This window comes from Pseudophryne corroboree, chromosome 6 (assembly GCF_028390025.1).
Source record: "Pseudophryne corroboree isolate aPseCor3 chromosome 6, aPseCor3.hap2, whole genome shotgun sequence".
NCBI classification, from domain to species: domain Eukaryota; kingdom Metazoa; phylum Chordata; class Amphibia; order Anura; family Myobatrachidae; genus Pseudophryne; species Pseudophryne corroboree.
The window spans coordinates 100904298-100923196 of NC_086449.1; the positions used below are offsets into that span (position 1 = coordinate 100904298).

An 18899-nucleotide genomic window follows, 5' to 3' on the forward strand; every position below is an offset into this window, starting at 1 on the left:
TAGCGGAGATTACACACTACCACCTACACATTTATAACTCTTACAAATATAATCACGGTGTTGTATTATTCCAGGTGCGGGTCACGGGGGAACAACCAACCACACAGGAGATTGTACGCTTTTCTAAGCTGTTTGAGGATGAGCTGACTCTGGAGCACCTAGAGAGGTCTCAGCTGGGCGCTCTGTGCCGACTGCTAGAACTTCCACCAATTGGCACAAATAACCTATTGCGGTTCCAGCTACTTATGAAACTCCGTTCTATACGGGCAGATGATGAGGTGAGAGATGGCTCAGTGAAACCTGCAAAACCTCAATAGCTTCATGTCTCCAGAGTACTTATTTATTATTAGTATTATTATTATTAGACTTTATAGGGCATCACATGTGGCAGACAGTGCCATACAGAGGGCAAACAACAAGACAGTACGTGGTATAACAGTACAATACAGTAACCTTTCAATACCGTAAACAAATAATAAATAGCACTACAACTTTCAACACCGCTACTGATGCAAGGTGGTATATTCAGCGCAACCTAAAAGCTGTACCCATTAGAGTAGCTGCAACGAACAGGTTTACAGTTACTCGCAGAGGTGCGAGTGAAGGAGTGTAGCTGGTGAGTGAGTTCTGTAGGTAAATAGAACAGGAGGGAGGAGGGTCCTGCTCTTTGGAGCTTATCATCTAAAGGGAAGAGGGCAGACAAACGGTTGACACAGGGGGTGAGCAAGTGTAAGAGGATCTGAGGGCAAGAATCAAAAATGGGAAAGATGAAAGAGGATGAGATAAGATACAAGGTACTGCCCTAGACTGGTGTACTTTTATGAACAGTTGGGTTTTCAATGACCTTATTAAGCTAGACAGGCTAGGGGATAGTCTGATAGAATGTGGTAGATCATTCCAGTTTTGGTTCAGCAAGACTGAAGTCTTGGGTTGAGGAGTGTGATACGGTTACCAAAAGGAAGTACAGGTGATGGTCAGTCCAGAGAGGGTGGGAAGGAGTATGTATACAGATAAAGTTGGAGATGTTGGGAGCAATGGAGTCTGAGAGGTCCTTGTACAAGAGGGTGAGTAATTTGAAGATCCTTCTGTAGGGCAGGGGTTCCTAACCACGGTTCTCAGGGCACACCTAAAAGTCCCAAGTTTTAAGGCTATCCATACTTAAGCACAGGTGACTTTATTAGTACCTTAGTTATTTGATGTAACTGTCTGTGCTTAAGCATGGCTATCACTAAAACCTGGACTGTTACTGTGCCTTGAGGACTGAGGTTGGGAAACACTGCTGTAGTGGAAGGGGAGACAGTGTAGGGCTTGGCAGAGAGGAGAAGCTGATGTGGAGTGGCTGGAGAGGAAAATAAGTCTAGCTGCAGTATAGAGTGAGATGGTAGTTGGGGGGGACCTGTAAGGAGAAAGTTGCAGTAGCTGAGGTGGGAAATGATCAGTGAGTGGGCAGTAGTTTTGGTGACATCCTGTGACAGGAAGGCTTTGATAATTGAGACTCAGCCGCTCAGATATATACAAGTGCCGCATATCAACTTAATCAGTCTTGAAGTAGTTTTGTTGCATTGCGATTAAAATGCACATATGAGCAAAAAAGAAGCTAAGAGCAAGCATATGCGCACGGCACCTGGCTTGCAGAGAAGGGATGTTTGGCGTCACTGCAGCAATAGTGTATGAGGGCACATCTGTAGTAGTAATGGTGAGAGTGAATTCCAATGAGGTATAAGCTATATTTCTCTGACGTCCTAAGTGGATGCTGGGGACTCCGTCAGGACCATGGGGAATAGCGGCTCCGCAGGAGACAGGGCACAAAACTAAAGCTTTAGGATCAGGTGGTGTGTACTGGCTCCTCCCCCTATGACCCTCCTCCAAGCCTCAGTTAGGTTTTTGTGCCCGTCCGAGCAGGGTGCAATCTAGGTGGCTCTCTTAAGGAGCTGCTTAGAAAAAGTTTTTAGGTTTTTTATTTTCAGTGAGTCCTGCTGGCAACAGGCTCACTGCATCGAGGGACTTAGGGGAGAGAAGTTCAACTCACCTGCGTGCAGGATGGATTGGCTTCTTAGGCTACTGGACACCATTAGCTCCAGAGGGAGTCGGAACACAGGTCTCACCCTGGGGTTCGTCCCGGAGCCGCGCCGCCGACCCCCCTTGCAGATGCTGAAGATTGAAGGTCCAGAAACCGGCGGCAGAAGGCTCTTCAGTCTTCTTGAAGGTAGCGCACAGCACTGCAGCTGTGCGCCATTGTTTGTCACACACTTCTCACCAACGGTCACGGAGGGTGCAGGGCGCTGCTGGGGGCGCCCTGGGCAGCAATGTAAATACCTTTTATGGCTAAAAAATACATCACATATAGCCCTTGAGGCTATATGGATGTATTTAACCCCTGCCAGATATTACAAACTACGGGAGAAAAGCCCGCCGGAATAGGGGGCGGGGCTTATTCTCCTCAGCACACAGCGCCATTTTCCTGCTCAGCTCCGCTGTGAGGAAGGCTCCCAGGACTCTCCCCTGCACTGCACTACAGAAACAGGGTAAAACAGAGAGGGGGGGCACTTTTTTGGCGATATTTTATATATTTAAGCTGCTATAAGGATACAACACTTATATAAGGTTGTTCCCATATATATTATAGCGCTTGGGTGTGTGCTGGCAAACTCTCCCTCTGTCTCCCCAAAGGGCTAGTGGGGTCCTGTCTTCGATAAGAGCATTCCCTGTGTGTCGGTACGTGTGTGTCGACATGTATGAGGACAATGTTGGTGTGGAGGCAGAGCAATTGCCGGTAATGGTGATGTCACACCCCAGGGAGTCGACAACGGAATGGATGGCTTTGTTTATGGAATTACGTGATAATGTCAGCACATTACAAAAATCAGTTGACGACATGAGACGGCCGGAAAACCAGTTGGTACCTGCCCAGGCGTCTCAGACACCGTCAGGGGCTGTAAAACGCCCTTTACCTCAGTCGGTCGACACAGACACGGACACTGAATCTAGTGTCGACGGTGAAGAAACAAACGTATTTTCAAGTAGAGCCACACGTTATATGATCACGGCAATGAAGGAGGCTTTGCATATCTCTGATACTGCAAGTACCACAAAAAGGGGTATTATGTGGGGGGTGAAAAAACTACCTGTAGTTTTTCCTGAATCAGAGGAATTGAATGATGTATGTGATGAAGCGTGGGTTAACCCAGATAGAAAAGTGCTAATTTCAAAAAAGTTATTGGCATTATACCCTTTCCCGCCAGAGGTTAGGGCGCGCTGGGAAACACCCCCTAGGGTGGATAAGGCGCTCACACGCTTATCAAAACAAGTGGCGTTACCGTCTCCTGATACGGCCGCCCTCAAGGATCCAGCTGATAGGAGGCTGGAAACTACCCTAAAGAGTATATACACACATTCTGGTGTTATACTGCGACCAGCCATCGCCTCAGCCTGGATGTGCAGTGCTGGGGTGGTCTGGTCGGATTCCCTGACTGAAAATATTGATACCCTGGATAGGGACAGTATTTTATTGACTATAGAGCAATTAAAGGATGCTTTTCTTTATATGCGAGATGCTCAGAGGGATATTTGCACTCTGGCATCGAGAGTAAGTGCGATGTCCATATCTGCCAGAAGAAGTTTATGGACGCGACAGTGGTCAGGTGATGCGGATTCCAAACGACATATGGAAGTATTGCCGTATAAAGGGGAGGAATTATTTGGCGTAGGTCTATCGGATCTGGTGGCCACGGCAACTGCCGGAAAATCCACCTTTTTACCTCAGACCCCCTCCCAACAGAAAAAGACACCGTCTTTTCAGCCGCAGTCCTTTCGGTCCTATAAGAACAAGAGGGCAAAAGGACAGTCATATCTGCCCCGGGGCAGAGGAAGGGGTAAGAGAGGGCAGCAAGCAGCCCCTGCCCAGGAACAGAAGCCCTCCCAGGGTTCTGCAAAGCCCTCAGCATGACGCTGGGGCTGTACAAGCGGACTCAGGAGCAGTGGGGGGTCGACTCAGGAATTTCAGCGCACAGTGGGCTTGCTCACAGGTGGACCCTTGGATCCTGCAGGTAGTATCTCAGGGTTACAGGTTGGAATTCGAGAAGTCTCCCCCTCGCCGGTTCCTAAAGTCTGCTTTGCCAACGTCTCCCTCAGACAGGGCGACGGTATTGGAAGCCATTCACAAGCTGTTTTCTCAGCAGGTGATAGTCAAGGTACCCCTCCTACAACAGGGAAAGGGGTATTACTCCACGCTATTTGTGGTACCGAAGCCGGACGGCTCGGTAAGACCTATTCTAAATCTGAAATCTTTGAACCTGTACATACAAAAATTCAAGTTCAAGATGGAATCACTCAGAGCAGTGATAGCGAATCTGGAAGAAGGGGACTTTATGGTGTCCCTGGACATAAAGGATGCTTACCTGCATGTCCCAATTTGCCCTTCACATCAAGGGTACCTCAGGTTCGTGGTGCAAAACTGTCATTATCAGTTTCAGACGCTGCCGTTTGGATTGTCCACGGCACCTCGGGTCTTTACCAAGGTAATGGCCGAAATTATGATTCTTCTGCGAAGAAGAGGCGTATTAATTATCCCTTACTTGGACGATCTCCTGATAAGGGCAAGGTCCAGAGAACAGCTGGAGGACGGAGTAGCACTAACCCAAGTAGTGCTGCAACAACACGGGTGGATTCTGAATTTTCCAAAATCTCAGTTGACCCCGACAACACGTCTGCTGTTCCTGGGAATGATTCTGGACACGGTTCAGAAAAAGGTGTTTCTTCCGGAGGAGAAAGCCAAGGAGTTATCCGAACTTGTCAGGAACCTCCTAAAACCAGGAAAAGTGTCTGTGCATCAATGCACAAGAGTCCTGGGAAAGATGGTGGCTTCTTACGAAGCAATTCCATTCGGCAGATTCCACGCACGAACTTTTCAGTGGGATCTGCTGGACAAATGGTCCGGATCGCATCTGCAGATGCATCAGCGGATAACCTTATCGCCACGGACAAGGATGTCTCTTCTGTGGTGGTTGCAGAGTGCTCATCTGTTAGAGGGCCGCAGATTCGGCATACAGGACTGGGTCCTGGTGACCACGGATGCCAGTCTGAGAGGCTGGGGAGCGGTCACACAGGGAAGAAACTTCCAGGGAGTGTGGTCAAGCCTGGAGATGTCTCTTCATATAAATATACTGGAGCTAAGAGCAATTTACAATGCTCTAAGCCTGGCAAAACCCCTGCTTCAGGGTCAGCCGGTGTTGATCCAGTCGGACAACATCACGGCAGTCGCCCACGTAAACAGACAGGGCGGCACAAGAAGCAGGAGAGCAATGGCAGAAGCTGCAAGGATTCTTCGCTGGGCGGAAGATCATGTGATAGCACTGTCAGCAGTGTTCATTCTGGGAGTAGACAACTGGGAAGCAGACTTCCTCAGCAGACACGATCTACACCCGGGAGAGTGGGGACTTCATCCAGAAGTCTTCCACATGATTGTGAACCGTTGGGAAAAACCAAAGGTGGACATGATGGCGTCCCGTCTGAACAAAAAACTGGACAGGTATTGCGCCAGGTCAAGAGACCCTCAGGCAATAGCTGTGGACGCTCTGGTAACACCGTGGGTGTACCAGTCAGTGTATGTGTTTCCTCCTCTGCCTCTCATACCCAAAGTACTGAGAATTATACGGCAAAGGGGAGTAAGAACGATACTCGTGGCTCCGGATTAGCCAAGAAGAACTTGGTACCCGGAACTTCAAGAGATGCTCACGGAGGATCCGTGGCCTCTACCTCTAAGACGGGACCTGATTCAGCAGGGACCGTGTCTATTCCAAGACTTACCGCGGCTGCGTTTGACGGCATGGCGGTTGAACGCCGAATTCTAAAGGAAAAAGGCATTCCAGAAGAGGTCATTCCTACACTGGTTAAAGCCAGGAAGGAGGTGACTGCACAACATTATCACCGCATTTGGAGAAAATATGTTGCGTGGTGTGAGGCCAGGAAGGCCCCCACGGAGGAATTTCAACTGGGTCGATTCCTACATTTCCTGCAAACAGGATTGTCTATGGGCCTCAAATTGGGGTCCATTAAGGTTCAAATTTCGGCCCTGTCGATTTTCTTCCAGAAAGAATTGGCTTCAGTTCCTGAAGTCCAGACTTTTGTAAAAGGAGTACTACATATACAGCCCCCGGTTGTGCCCCCAGTGGCTCCGTGGGACCTGAATGTAGTTTTGGATTTTCTCAAATCCCATTGGTTTGAGCCACTCAAATCGGTGGATTTGAAATATCTTACATGGAAAGTAACCATGCTACTGGCCCTGGCTTCAGCCAGGAGAGTATCAGAATTGGCGGCTTTATCGTATAAGAGCCCATATCTGATTTTCCATTCGGACAGGGCAGAACTGCGGACGCGTCCTCAGTTTCTGCCTAAGGTGGTGTCAGCGTTTCACCTGAACCAGCCTATTGTGGTGCCTGCGGCTACTAGCGATTTGGAAGATTCCAAGTTGCTGGACGTTGTCAGGGCATTGAAAATATACATTTCAAGGACGGCTGGAGTCAGAAAATCTGACTCGCTGTTTATACTGTATGCACCCAACAAGCTGGGTGCTCCTGCTTCTAAGCAGACGATTGCTCGTTGGATTTGTAGCACAATTCAACTTGCACATTCTGTGGCAGGCCTGCCACAGCCTAAATCTGTCAAGGCCCATTCCACAAGGAAGGTGGGCTCATCCTGGGCGGCTGCCTGAGGGGTCTCGGCATTACAACTCTGCCGAGCAGCTACGTGGTCGGGGGAGAACACGTTTGTAAAATTCTACAAATTTGATACCCTGGCTAAAGAGGACCTGGAGTTCTCTCATTCGGTGCTGCAGAGTCATCCGCACTCTCCCGCCCGTTTGGGAGCTTTGGTATAATCCCCATGGTCCTGACGGAGTCCCCAGCATCCACTTAGGACGTCAGAGAAAATAAGATTTTACTTACCGATAAGTCTATTTCTCGTAGTCCGTAGTGGATGCTGGGCGCCCATCCCAAGTGCGGATTGTCTGCAATACTTGTACATAGTTATTGTTACAAAAAAATCGGGTTGTTATTTTTTGTGAGCCGTCTGTTCAGAGGCTCCTACGTTTGTCATACTGTTAACTGGGTTTAGATCACAAGTTATACGGTGTGATTGGTGTGGCTGGTATGCGTCTTACCCGGGATTCAATATCCTTCCTTATTGTGTACGCTCGTCCGGGCACAGTATCCTAACTGAGGCTTGGAGGAGGGTCATAGGGGGAGGAGCCAGTGCACACCACCTGATCCTAAATCTTTAGTTTTGTGCCCTGTCTCCTGCGGAGCCGCTATTCCCCATGGTCCTGACGGAGTCCCCAGCATCCACTACGGACTACGAGAAATAGATTTATCGGTAAGTAAAATCTTATTTTTTCAGCGTACTCCGCAAACTGGCTTGCAGAGATGATATTGTTACTTTATTTCTCTAGCACCCATAAGGGATATTGTGGACACATTAGTACGATGGGTATAGACGGGGTCCAAAGGAGCCAGTGCACTTTAAATTTCTTCCGCTGGGTGTGCTGGCTCCTCCCCTCTATGCCCCCTCCCACAGGCAGTTTAGAAAAAAGTGCCCTCAGGAGAGGATGCACACTCCAGAGTTTTTTTTCTTCAATTTCTTTGAAACTTTTATTTATTTCGGTATGCTGTTTGGGCAACAGCATACCTGCGCTGTGGGAGTTAGGGGGAGGACGGTCACCGGCCTCGCGAGGTGCACAGCCGCTTTCCCGCTACAGGACCACCGTCCCGAGGGGTTGTTTGTTCAGCGGGGCACTGTACCTTGGCTGTCGCAACTGCAGCATGCCGCACACCCCTAACAGATGCCTGAAGGTGAACATCAGTGGTGAGTACACACCGGGGGCCCCGCTAGGGGGTCCCCAGGTTCATGGTACGGCTATCAAACAGGTGAGGCATACGGGTCCCTCCTGGGGTGGTTCTGCTATTGCCCCTGTGAAAACTGGCTAGAGGTGTGCTTAACTGAGCATTTATGTGAAGTTTTAAGCATGCCAGACATTGCCAGTATAAAATCTTCAGTAGCTCCGATGCCATGAAGGGGGGGCGGAGCTACATCAGAACGAGCTCAGCTGCATTTTGGCGCCTTCCTCTGCAGATGCGGCAGCCTCACGCAGCTCCTTCACACACTGACACACGCTGGATCACTGGTACAGGGTGTAGCTTGGGCGACAGCAGCCAAAATTGTGCACATTACACATTCCTAAAGGAAATTTTTTTAAAAACCCAGGGTTTCACTGAACTAAAAGCTGACGGCCTCGCTGGGGCTCTCTGGCGTGGGTGTGCTTTCTCTTCATCTGTGTCTCTCACACACAGAATGGCAGGCTTGTATTGAAAAACTGTAGTGTATGTGTATTGTTGTGTGTTACTTTTCACTATGGTAAAACACAAGTTATGCAGTGTCTGCAACCCCAGGTTCTCCCCACTCTCATCTGGTTCCATTTCATGCGAACAGTGTAGTCAGTCCTCACAAACCATTGAGAATGTGGGGGAGGGTCACGAGCCTTCCTGGCCGGGTGCAATCAAAACTATGATGTCTGATATGTCATCTCGGCTCACTGCAAATGCCCACAAAACACATGAACTGCAACAAGCAGTAGCAGATCTAGCTGCCAGGACTGATGTCCCCCCCCCCCCCCCCCCCTCCCCCTCTCTAATGCAGGTCCACATAAATGTACTTTCCCTGCACTTCTATCAGATACTGATGATGATATACAGGATGATGGGGACGATGTGGATCCCATAGGTGGGGATTCCACTCCTACACAGGGTATTGAACCCCTCATTTTAGCTATAAGGGATGTATTAAAGCTCCCCCTAGAGGACGCTGTAAATCAGCAGTTGTTTTTTTTTCTCCCTCGAGACAAACTAACTGTCACATTTCCTGATTCTAAAGAATTAGATGATTTATTTAAGCTAGCCTGGAAAAATCCAGATAAGAAATATCAGGTGTCAAAACAATTTTTGCATACATTCCCCTTTGCCCCTGAGGGCAGAAAGTTCTGGTAAGAATCTCCGGCTGTAGACGTCTGTCTCTCGCCTCTCTAAGAAGGCGGTACTCCCGGCTTCGGGGTCCTTTACAGTGAAGGACCCCGGGGGATAGAAAAATTGAGACCACACTGAAATCTATCTACATTGCTGCAGGTGTATCTCAAAGACCGGTCATTGCAGGTTGCTGGGTGACACATGCAATTCACTCCTGGGCTACTCAAACTCAGGAGGGTCTCTCGGGTGACATGACCCTGGTTACTACGGTAACTTTCTTAAAACACATTCAGGACACAGCAAGAGTTCTCTGTGACTCCCTAAAAAAGATTGCCAATATTAATGCTAGGAGCACTGCTATAGCTGTGGCAGCATGCAGAGCCATATGGTTGCATCAGTGGATTGCAGACGCTGACTCCAAACGCAATGTGGAATCTCTTCCCTTTACAGGGGAATGGCTCTTCGGAGGCGAATTGGACGCATGAATCTCCAAAGTTACTGCTGGGAAATCCGCGTTTCTTCCCTCGGGGGCTCTGCCTGCTAGACTTATCTACCTGTGACCGTCTACTCAGTCCTTTCGGTCCACCAGATTTAGATCTAGGGCCAGAGGTGCATCAAATGCAGCTAGAGGCACCAGGGGTAAACCTAAGAAACCAGCCGTTACCGGCTCTCAAGAAAGAGCACCAGTTCAGCTTCTGCAAAAACCTCAGCATGACGCCCACCCCAGGAGGATCTCGAGGTGGGAGCCCGGTTACGTCACTTCAGCCACATCTGGGAAAGTTCCTGCCAGGACGCCTGGGTAATGGACCTTATTCCTCAGGGTTACAAGGTGGAGTTTGCCGGTGCTCCTCCCCAACGATTTTTCAAATCAACATTACCAGCTTTGAAAAATATGCATGTTACGCTACTACAGGTAATCACAAAGTTGGTCCAGTCCCAAGTTATTGTTCCAGTACCCCTGCAACAACAAGGACAAGGTTACTACTCCTGTCTGTTCGTTGTTCCAAAACCAGACGGGTCTGTGAAGCCAATTTTGAATCTGAAGTCCTTGAATCCTTACCTAAAGGTTTTCAAATTCAAGATGGAATCTTTCAGAGCAGTGATCGCAGGCCTGGAACATCAGGAATTCCTAGTGTCCCTGGATATCAAGAACGCCTACCTCCATATCCCAATTTGGCTTCCTCATCAGGCCTATCTGAGGTTCGCCCTGCTGAATGATCGCTACCAGTTCCAGGTGTTACCCTTTGGCCCGTCTACAGCTCAGAGGGTGTTCACGAAGGTGATAGCGGAAATGATGTTCCAGCTCAGGGTCCAGGGGGTCAGCGTGGTCCCTTATCTGGGCAATCTGATAAAAGCGAGTTCCAGGGAGCTCCTACTGCTCCAAATAGATCGCACTATCCAACTTCTGTCACACCATGGGTGGATCCTCAATCTACAGAAGTTCCACCTGGAGCCATCTCTGCGACTCCTATTTCTTGGAATGCTACTGGATACTGTAGCGCAGAAAGTGTTCCTCCCAGAGGACAAAGTGAGAACTCTCCAGGAAATGGTTTGCATGGTCTCATTCATATTTGCATAAGATTGTTGGGAAAGATGGTAGCCTCGTACAAGGCCATTCAGTATGGAAGGTTCCATGTCAGACCCTTTTAATTGGACATCCTGAACAAGTGGTCTGGTTCCCATCTTCAGATGTACCGGATGATTCAACTGTCACCCCAGGCCAGGATTTCACTCCTGTGGTGGCTGCAGTCTTCCTATCTCCAGGAAGGTCGACGCTTCGGGATTCAGGATTAGATCCTCCTCACGACGGATGTGAGTCTGAGGGGGTGGGGGGCTGTCACCCAAGGGGTGCAGTTCCAGGGCAGGTGGTCTGCCCAAGAGTCCCTACTTCCAATCAACATCCTGGAACTTCAGGCTATCTACAATTCTCTTATTCAGGCCTCCCTTCTGCTCCGGGATCAGGCAATCTAGGTCCAGTCGGACAACGCCACGGCCGTGGTGTACATCAATCGACAAAGAGGGACAAAAAGCAGGGCCTGCATGCGAGAAGTATCAAGAATACTCCTCTGGGCCGAAAGAAATGCAATAGCACTGTCCGCAATCTTCATTTCTGGAGTAGATAACTGGGAAGCGGACTTCCTGAGTTGCCACGATCTCCACCCAGGGGAGTGGGGCCTACAGCCTCAGGTGTTTCAACAGGTTGCCCCCAGATCGACATGATGGCGTCTCGCCTCAACAAGATACTTTGCTGCTATTGCTCGCGAACCAGAGACCCTCAGGCATTGGCCTTACCAGCTGGTCTACATATTTCCTCCGATTCCGTTGATCCCAAAGGTGCTCAAGAGGATCCGGCATCAAGGAGTACAAGCAATTCTGCTTGCCCCGGAGAGCGTGGTACGCGGATCTTCTGGACATGTCCGTCGAAGGCCCTTGGCCTCTACCACTCAGAAGAGATCTTCAACAAGGACCGTTTGTCTACCCGGACTTACGGCAGCTTCGTTTGACGGCATGAAAGTTGAGCGGAACATCCTAGTTCACAAGGGACTTTACAAAAAGGTTGTGCCACTATGGTGCAGGCCAGGAAACCTGTGACGTCAAAACACTATCATAATATCTGGCGGAGATATGTCTCCTGGTGCAAGGAACGCACATATCCATCTGCTGAATTTCACTTTCTTTGTTTCCTGCAGACTGAAGTGGAACAAGGCTTACGTCTGGGATCCATTAAGGTTCAGATTTCAGCTCTTTCAATCTTCTTCCAAAAGAAGTTGGCTATACTGCCTGAAGTTCAGACCTTCTTGCAAGGGGTGCTTCATTTCCAATCTCCGTTTGTGCCGCCTACGGCACCTTGGGATTTGAATGTGGTTTTACGATTTCTGCAGTCCTCCTAGTTTGAACCAATGATGACGGTAGAAGACAAGTAACTCATGTGGAAGACGGTGATGTTACTGGCCCTGGCTTCTGCTAGACATGTCTCAGAATTGGTGTCCTTATCATATAAAAGTCCCTACTTGGTCTTTACAAGGACAGAGCGGAGCTCAGGACTAGGCAGCAGTTCCTGACGAAGGTCATCTGCGCTCCACTTGAATCAACCTATTGTGATCCGGTCAAGTTCTGGCGCTTCTGCCCCTCCGGAGGCATTGGATGCTGTGCAAGCCTTGAAGATCTATGTCAAGAGGATGGCTCGGATCAGAAAGACTGATTCCTTGTTTGTGCTATGTGATGCACAGAAAAAGGGGTTGCCCTGCTTCAAAGCAGTCCATTGCTCGTTGGCTTTGGCTCACTATTCAGCAAGCCTATGTGTTGGCAGCCTTACCTGTTTCACAGTCTCTGAAGGCCCACTCTATAAGATCAGTGGGGTCTACTTGGGCGGCTGCCCGTGGAATCTCTGCCGAGTGGCTACCTGGTCAGGGAAGAACACCTTTTGTGAAGTTCTTCAAGTTTGATACCCTGGCCAAGGAGGATACCCAGTTTGGGCAGGCGGTACTGCAGATGTCTCCGCACGTTCCTGCCCGTTCTGGAAGCTTTGGGACATCCCCATTGTGCTAATGTGTCCCCAGTATCCCTTATGGATGCTAAAGAAAATAGGATTTTAAATACCTACCGGTAAATCCTGTTCTCGTAGTCCATAAGGGATATTGGGCGCCTGCCTCTGTGCGGTGACTTTCTGCAGGTTCTCTGTTATGTGTTACCTGTTCAGCTGTTGCTGTTTATGTTGCCAGCTGTTGCTGGCCCAGTAATGTTATGGTGTGGTGGTGTATAAATGTCACCACACTTCTCGTTGTTATGTTCCTTCTCTCAAGTATGTTATTTCTTCTTCGGCACTGTTTTACCTATAACTGCCTGTGGGAGGGGGCATAGAGGGGAGGAGCCATCACACCCAGTGGAAGAAATTTAAAGTGCACTGGCTCCTTTGGACCCCATCTATACCCATCGTACTAATGTGTCCCCAATATCCCTTATGGACTACGAGAAAAGGATTTACCGGTAGGTATTTAAAATCCTATTTCTGCTCCGGGGTACACTGGGCTCCACAAGGATTAACATCCGGGTGTAGAGTAGTATCTTGATCCGAGGCACCAACAGGCTCAAAGCTTTTGACACTTCCCAAGAATACACAGCGCCGCCTCCTCTATAACCCCGCCTCCGTGCACAGGAGCTCAGTTTGTAAGTTGGTGCCATGCAGTATTCAGGCACTTAACAGGAGGGCTGCCTCAGGCAGCCTATTGATAGCTTTTTTACTAAGAAAAGAATGAAGATTCTTCTGAAGACTACAAGGGCTGCAGCAGACAAAGTCTCATAGACTTTTTTTCTCTGGCTGGGTCCACAGGATTATCCACAGGATAACATTGGGATATGGTTGAGCGACAGCGGAAATGTCACCAACACGGTCACGATCTTTCTGGCCTCTCAGGATGCACCGGGGCCTCGCCATATAGTCCCGCCCACTGACTCAGTCAGATCATTTTTTTGCTTGGTGCGGCAGGATGCCGCATGGTCACAGGGCTGCTGTAGATAAGGCAGCCTAAAGGTTTTTATTATTTTATTTTTTATAGACTCGCTATATTTTTTTCGAGCGACTTTTCTTAACAGCGTCTTATACGCATACTAGAAAGAGTCGCTCCAACAACTCCCCACCGGGTCGCAACAACGCTTACCTTCGCGGTACAGTGCTGTCTCGATGGGCGTCTGTGTCGGATGTTCTAGCAGGTCCAGCAGACGTAACCAGGCTGTGGCCGGAGCATGGGGGGAAGGTGAGTCTATGGATTTCCCTTTACTAGGGGGGATCCGGACACAGCTACACTGTCTTGGTGGAGACTACAAACAGTGTGTTGATGCGTCGAACATCTCAGGTGCGACAGCGCTACGCTCCAGGGATCATAGGCGCCAGGACTCGGTAGAGGCCGCGATACTTAGAGTTTAAGTCAACAGGGGGATTCAGACGCTCTCCTGGCCGCCCCTCCGAGTTCACGACCAGTTTCCGCGCGTCTCCCGTCCATGAACTGAATGACCTCACTTCCGTCTCAGACGCTACCACGAGGGTACTCAGTCGCAGCTTAGACGCTGCGGTTGTGTACACTAGAGATCCCGCCTAGACCGAGTCGCAGGCCTTGGCGTCTGCATACACGTGGAAGTCGCTGAGCGTCCGTGTCCGCAGTGAGCGACTGTGTCCGTTATCAGTTATACAGGAGCGGTAGTGTAGATCAGTAGCGTCTGAATCCACTCAGCATCTTACGAGTGCATTTGCTTGGATATGGAAGTGTGGTGAGTCTCCCTGTATCCCGCTCTACAGAGGAAGGGTATACAGTACTAAAAATTCTCTCTACTTGTTAGTATGAATTGTTAATTTTTAGTACATATTGCATATGAGATCTGTATATTACTGTGTTTTGTGCATGTTATGTTGAAAAAGAACCAGTTAAAAACAGAAGTACAATTTTCCTACTTATTTATAAGTTGTAATGGGGGTTGTAGTCTCATATGACAATGTCTAATGCTTTAACATGTGACTGACTGCTAGTATGTGTGCTGACTTTTCTGTGTAATGTCAGTCCTGTTCTGACCCTCAATTCAGGTGCACTGTGGTCAGATTGATCTCGCTTCTATATACTCATATATAGGTGATTTTCAGTCACAAATTGTGTAGTCATTAACAGATTATTACCATGTCTGTGAGCGGCAAAAGTGACGCAGAGAATTTATCAAGCATCCCTAACATGCTTATCTTGTAAGACAGGGTTAATTGGTATGGACCAATTAGTCACTTATGAGGGCTTGTGTGCGAACGGTTTTGCTTTTCAGCAAAGTAAAAAACAGGAGTTGTTCAACCACCAACAGAGCCACCATGGAATATGTTCGCAAAGACTCTATCTTCAATAGCGGACAGGTTAGCTCCGGTAGCACCACCTCAAGGGTTAGGTTACACTATTAACCCATACATGCAGCTCCCTTCCTACGGCTTGTTTCCAGTAGCCTCTACAAGCAACCAAGGGACAGGTAAGACTAAGACAGATGCGTCTATGTGGCAGACTACACAAGATGATACAACAGATAATGATACAGTATATTCAAATACTCCGTATGATGATCAGTCGCAGAGTTTTAGTTCAGAGGATGTAGCTGAACTTATTAATGCTGTGAAGGCTGTTCTCTCTTTGGAAGAGCCAGCTAAGACGGTGTTAAAATCTAAAGCACCTGTGTTTAAATGTACAAAGTCAGTTAAAACTGAATTCCCAGCGTCAGATGAGCTGACGGAAATGATGGATGAGTCTTGGGCAACGCCCTGTAAGAAATATAAGATTCCGAAAAGATGGAATTCTTATTATCCATTTCCAGCTGCGGATTGTTCGAAAAGAGAAGTTCCTCCAAAAGTAGATGCACATGTTCTGCGACTTGTGTATAAATCTGCTTTACCACTGTCATCTACCTCGCTAAATGATGTCACAGACAGAAGGGTAGATAGTTTTTTTGAAAAATGTATTTTCTCTAGTAGGAGCAGTGGTAAGACCTGCTATGGCTTCGACCTGGGTAGCAAAGGCAATGGGCGAATGGATAGAGGAACTAGAGAATGACATCAATTCTCCTACTACCGAGCAAGAGTATCATTTAAGCCGTTTAAGGCATTCTGCCCAATACTTGGAAGAAGCAGCAATTGATATGGATACAGTTGCTTCTAAAGCTTCAGCCTTGACAGTAGCCGCTCGCAGAGCAGTTTGTCTACGTACCTGGAAAGCAGAAGCGGAATCCAAGAAAGAATTGGAAGCATTGCCTTTCATTGGTGATATATTGTTTTGGAAACCATTATCTGATATCCTAGAATCAGAGGCTGAATCAAAGAAGGTCAGATTTCAGCTACTTATAACCCTAAGTCCAAGGGTTCAAAGTTTCATTCATTTTGTTGGCAAAGCAAAGCGAAAGCTAAAGAGGAGTCTAAGCAACCCCAGTTCAAAACCAGGGGTAGGAAGCAGTGGGCTAGCAAAAAGCCAGCTTCCAAGCCTGAACAGAAACCATCAGCCTGAAAAGACGGGCCTCCGTCTGGAGGATTCCAGGGTTGGGGGCCGACTCCTTCATTTTGCACACATATGGCAGCAGTCAACAACAGATGCTTGGGTGCAGAAGGTGGTATCTCAGGGGTATGGGTTCCCATTCAGGAGGCAGCCTCCTCAAAGATTTTTTTGCACCAGCCCGTCTCGTATAGAGTCGAAGGCCAATGCCCTGCAAGAAGTAGTTCAAAAATGACTGCAGTCAGGTGTGATTGTCCCAGTACCTCCATCACAAAGGGGACAGGGGTTTTACTCCAATCTATTTCTGATTCAGAAGCCAAATGGGTCATATCGACCAATTCTCAATCTAAAAATGTTAAACAAATACATTTGGATCCCGAAGTTCCACATGGAGACGTTACGCTCCATAATGTTGGCCATGGAACCAGGAGATTACATGGTATCTCTGGATGTACGGGATGCTTACCTACATGTGCGTATAGCAATGTCTCATCAGTGTTACCTCAGGTTTGCCATCCTCCAGGAACATTTTCAGTTCCAAGCTTTGCCCTTCCGGCTAGGAACAGCACCCAGGGTGTTTACCAAGATTATGGTGGTTATGGCAGCTTGTCTGTGCAAACGGGATAAGAATATTCCCTTACCTCGACAAACTGTTAATCTTAGCACATTCGCAAGATTTACTGTTGAGCCATCTTCAACAGACAATAGTTTGTCTACAGAGACACGGGTGGCTCATAAATTGGGAAAAGTTGTCTCTGAATCCGTCACTGCATATTGGATTCAGACCTACAGAAAGTTATCTTACCAGAGAAAAAGATAGTCAAGGTGCAGGTCATGGCTCAGGAAGCGTTGCAAGCCCAGACAATGTCAGTCCATGCAGCAATGCGACTGTTGGGTCTGATGGTATCAACCTTCGACATGGTGGAATATGCGCAATTCCACTCCAGACCATTGCAGCACCTTATACTGACCAAATGGAACGGAAATCATCAGACGATAAAAAAGCAGATGATAAAGTTTCCAGAAAACGTAAAAAGGTCTCTAGCGTGGTGGTTACAGACAGACCATTTAAACAAGGGGAGAGCCTTTTGGATAAAAGAATGGCAAGTCCTGACAACAGATGCCAGCCTGCAAGGCTGGGGTGCGGTACTCGGAAGCCGGTGGTTCCAGGGAAAATGGACCGCAAGGGAAAGTCGCCTGCCGATAAATCTGTTGGAAATAAGGGCCATTTACTTGGCTCTAGTTCAGGCAAAGGACAGTCTGCAAGGAAGACCGGTCCAGATTCGCTCAGACAATGCGACAGCAGTAGCGTACCTCAATCATCAAGGAGGAACTCACAGCAAAAGATTGATGGAGGAAGTAACTCCCATTCTAAGATGGGCAGAGCTCCATCTCCCAGCATTGTCAGCAGTGTTTGTCCCAGGTGTACTGAACTGGGAAGCGGATTTTCTCAGTCGACACACCATTCAGGAAACCGAATGGGCATTACACCCGGAAGTGTTTCAGACACTAGTGAACAGATGGGGTCTACCAGAGAGAGACCTCATGGCGTCTCGTCTAAACAACAAAGTTCCGAGGTACGGATCGAGAACAAAGGATCCTGGAGCGGTCCTTGTAGACGCGCTGTCAGTAGAATGGAAATTTCATCTGGCGTATCTGTTCCCTCCAATATCTCTGTTACCCAGAGTAGTGAGAAAAATAAAGCAAGCAAAGGGAGCAATAATTCTAATAGCTCCAGCTTGGCCAAGAAGGCATTGGTACACAGATCTGCTAAGAATGTCCGTGGAAGCACCGATACTGCTCCCTCAACTTCCAGATTTGCTAATGCAGGGTCCTTGTTGCCACAGTCATCTGGATCGCCTGTCTTTGACGGCGTGGCTGTTGAAACCTCTATCTTAGAAGCTAGAGGATTTTCAAAACAAGTAATCCAAACTATGCTTAGAGCAAGAAAGCCTTCTTCAGCTCGTTTGTATCATATAATATGGCAAACCTATATTCATTAGTGAAAAAATTGAATCCAAGATCTTTTAAAGTATCCAGGATTTTGGATTTCCTTCAAGCAGGATTGGATAAAGGGCTGAAAGTAGCTTCCTTGAGAGTTCAAGTATCAGCATTGACTGTATGGTTTCAGCGAAAGATTGCTGATTTACAGGATGTACGTACTTTTTTTCAGGGAGTTGTACATATTCAACCTCCATTTGTTCCTCCTGCAGCTCCTTGGGATTTGAATTTAATTCTTAAATCCCACCAGGGTCCTCCGTTTGAACCACTTAAGAGAGCAGATCTTAAATGGTTAACGGTTAAAGTGCTATTTCTACTGGCAATGGCGTCAGCCAGAAGAGTATCAGATTTAGGAGCGTTATCGTGTAAGTCTCCTTTTCTAAGTTTTTTTCCAGACAGAGCACTTTTCAGAACGAGATCTGGTTATCTTCCAAAGGTGGTTTCAAAGTTTCACCTGAATGAAGAGATTGTAGTCCCAGCTTTTCAGGTACCGGGACTATCTGCGGGAGAAGCGTCGCTGGACGTAGTCTACATAGATCGTACTAGTGCCATCAGAAAAACAGATTCTCTCTTTATCCTCTATGGATTCCATAGAAGAGGATGGCCTGCTAGTAAACAGACACTGGCGAGATGGCTCCGAATGGTAATATCAGAAGCTTTTTCTCATGCAGATCTCCCTACTCCGGCTAATGTCTCTGCACACTCTACACGTAAGGTAGGTTCTTCATGGGCAGCACAACAGGGTGCTTCAGCAGAACAGATATGTAAGGCAGCCACATGGTCTTCCATAAACACATACATCAGACATTATGCCTTGGATACTTTTGCCTCTCATGACGCAGACTTCGGGCGAAAGGTCCTCCTGTGTAATCAGGAGCGTCCC

General features: G+C 48.0%; 1 protein-coding gene across 4 annotated transcripts in view; it reads left to right on the plus strand.

Annotated features, from left to right (window-relative positions):
* LETM2 (leucine zipper and EF-hand containing transmembrane protein 2) overlaps nt 1-18899 on the plus strand; it is a 276504-nt gene that overhangs the window by 202117 nt on the left and 55488 nt on the right. For all 4 annotated transcript variants that reach the window (XM_063931541.1, XM_063931540.1, XM_063931542.1 and 1 more), the window contains one exon: nt 75-278. In XM_063931541.1, the coding sequence (XP_063787611.1) occupies nt 75-278 (204 nt within the window). The remainder of the gene's footprint in view (nt 1-74; nt 279-18899) is intronic.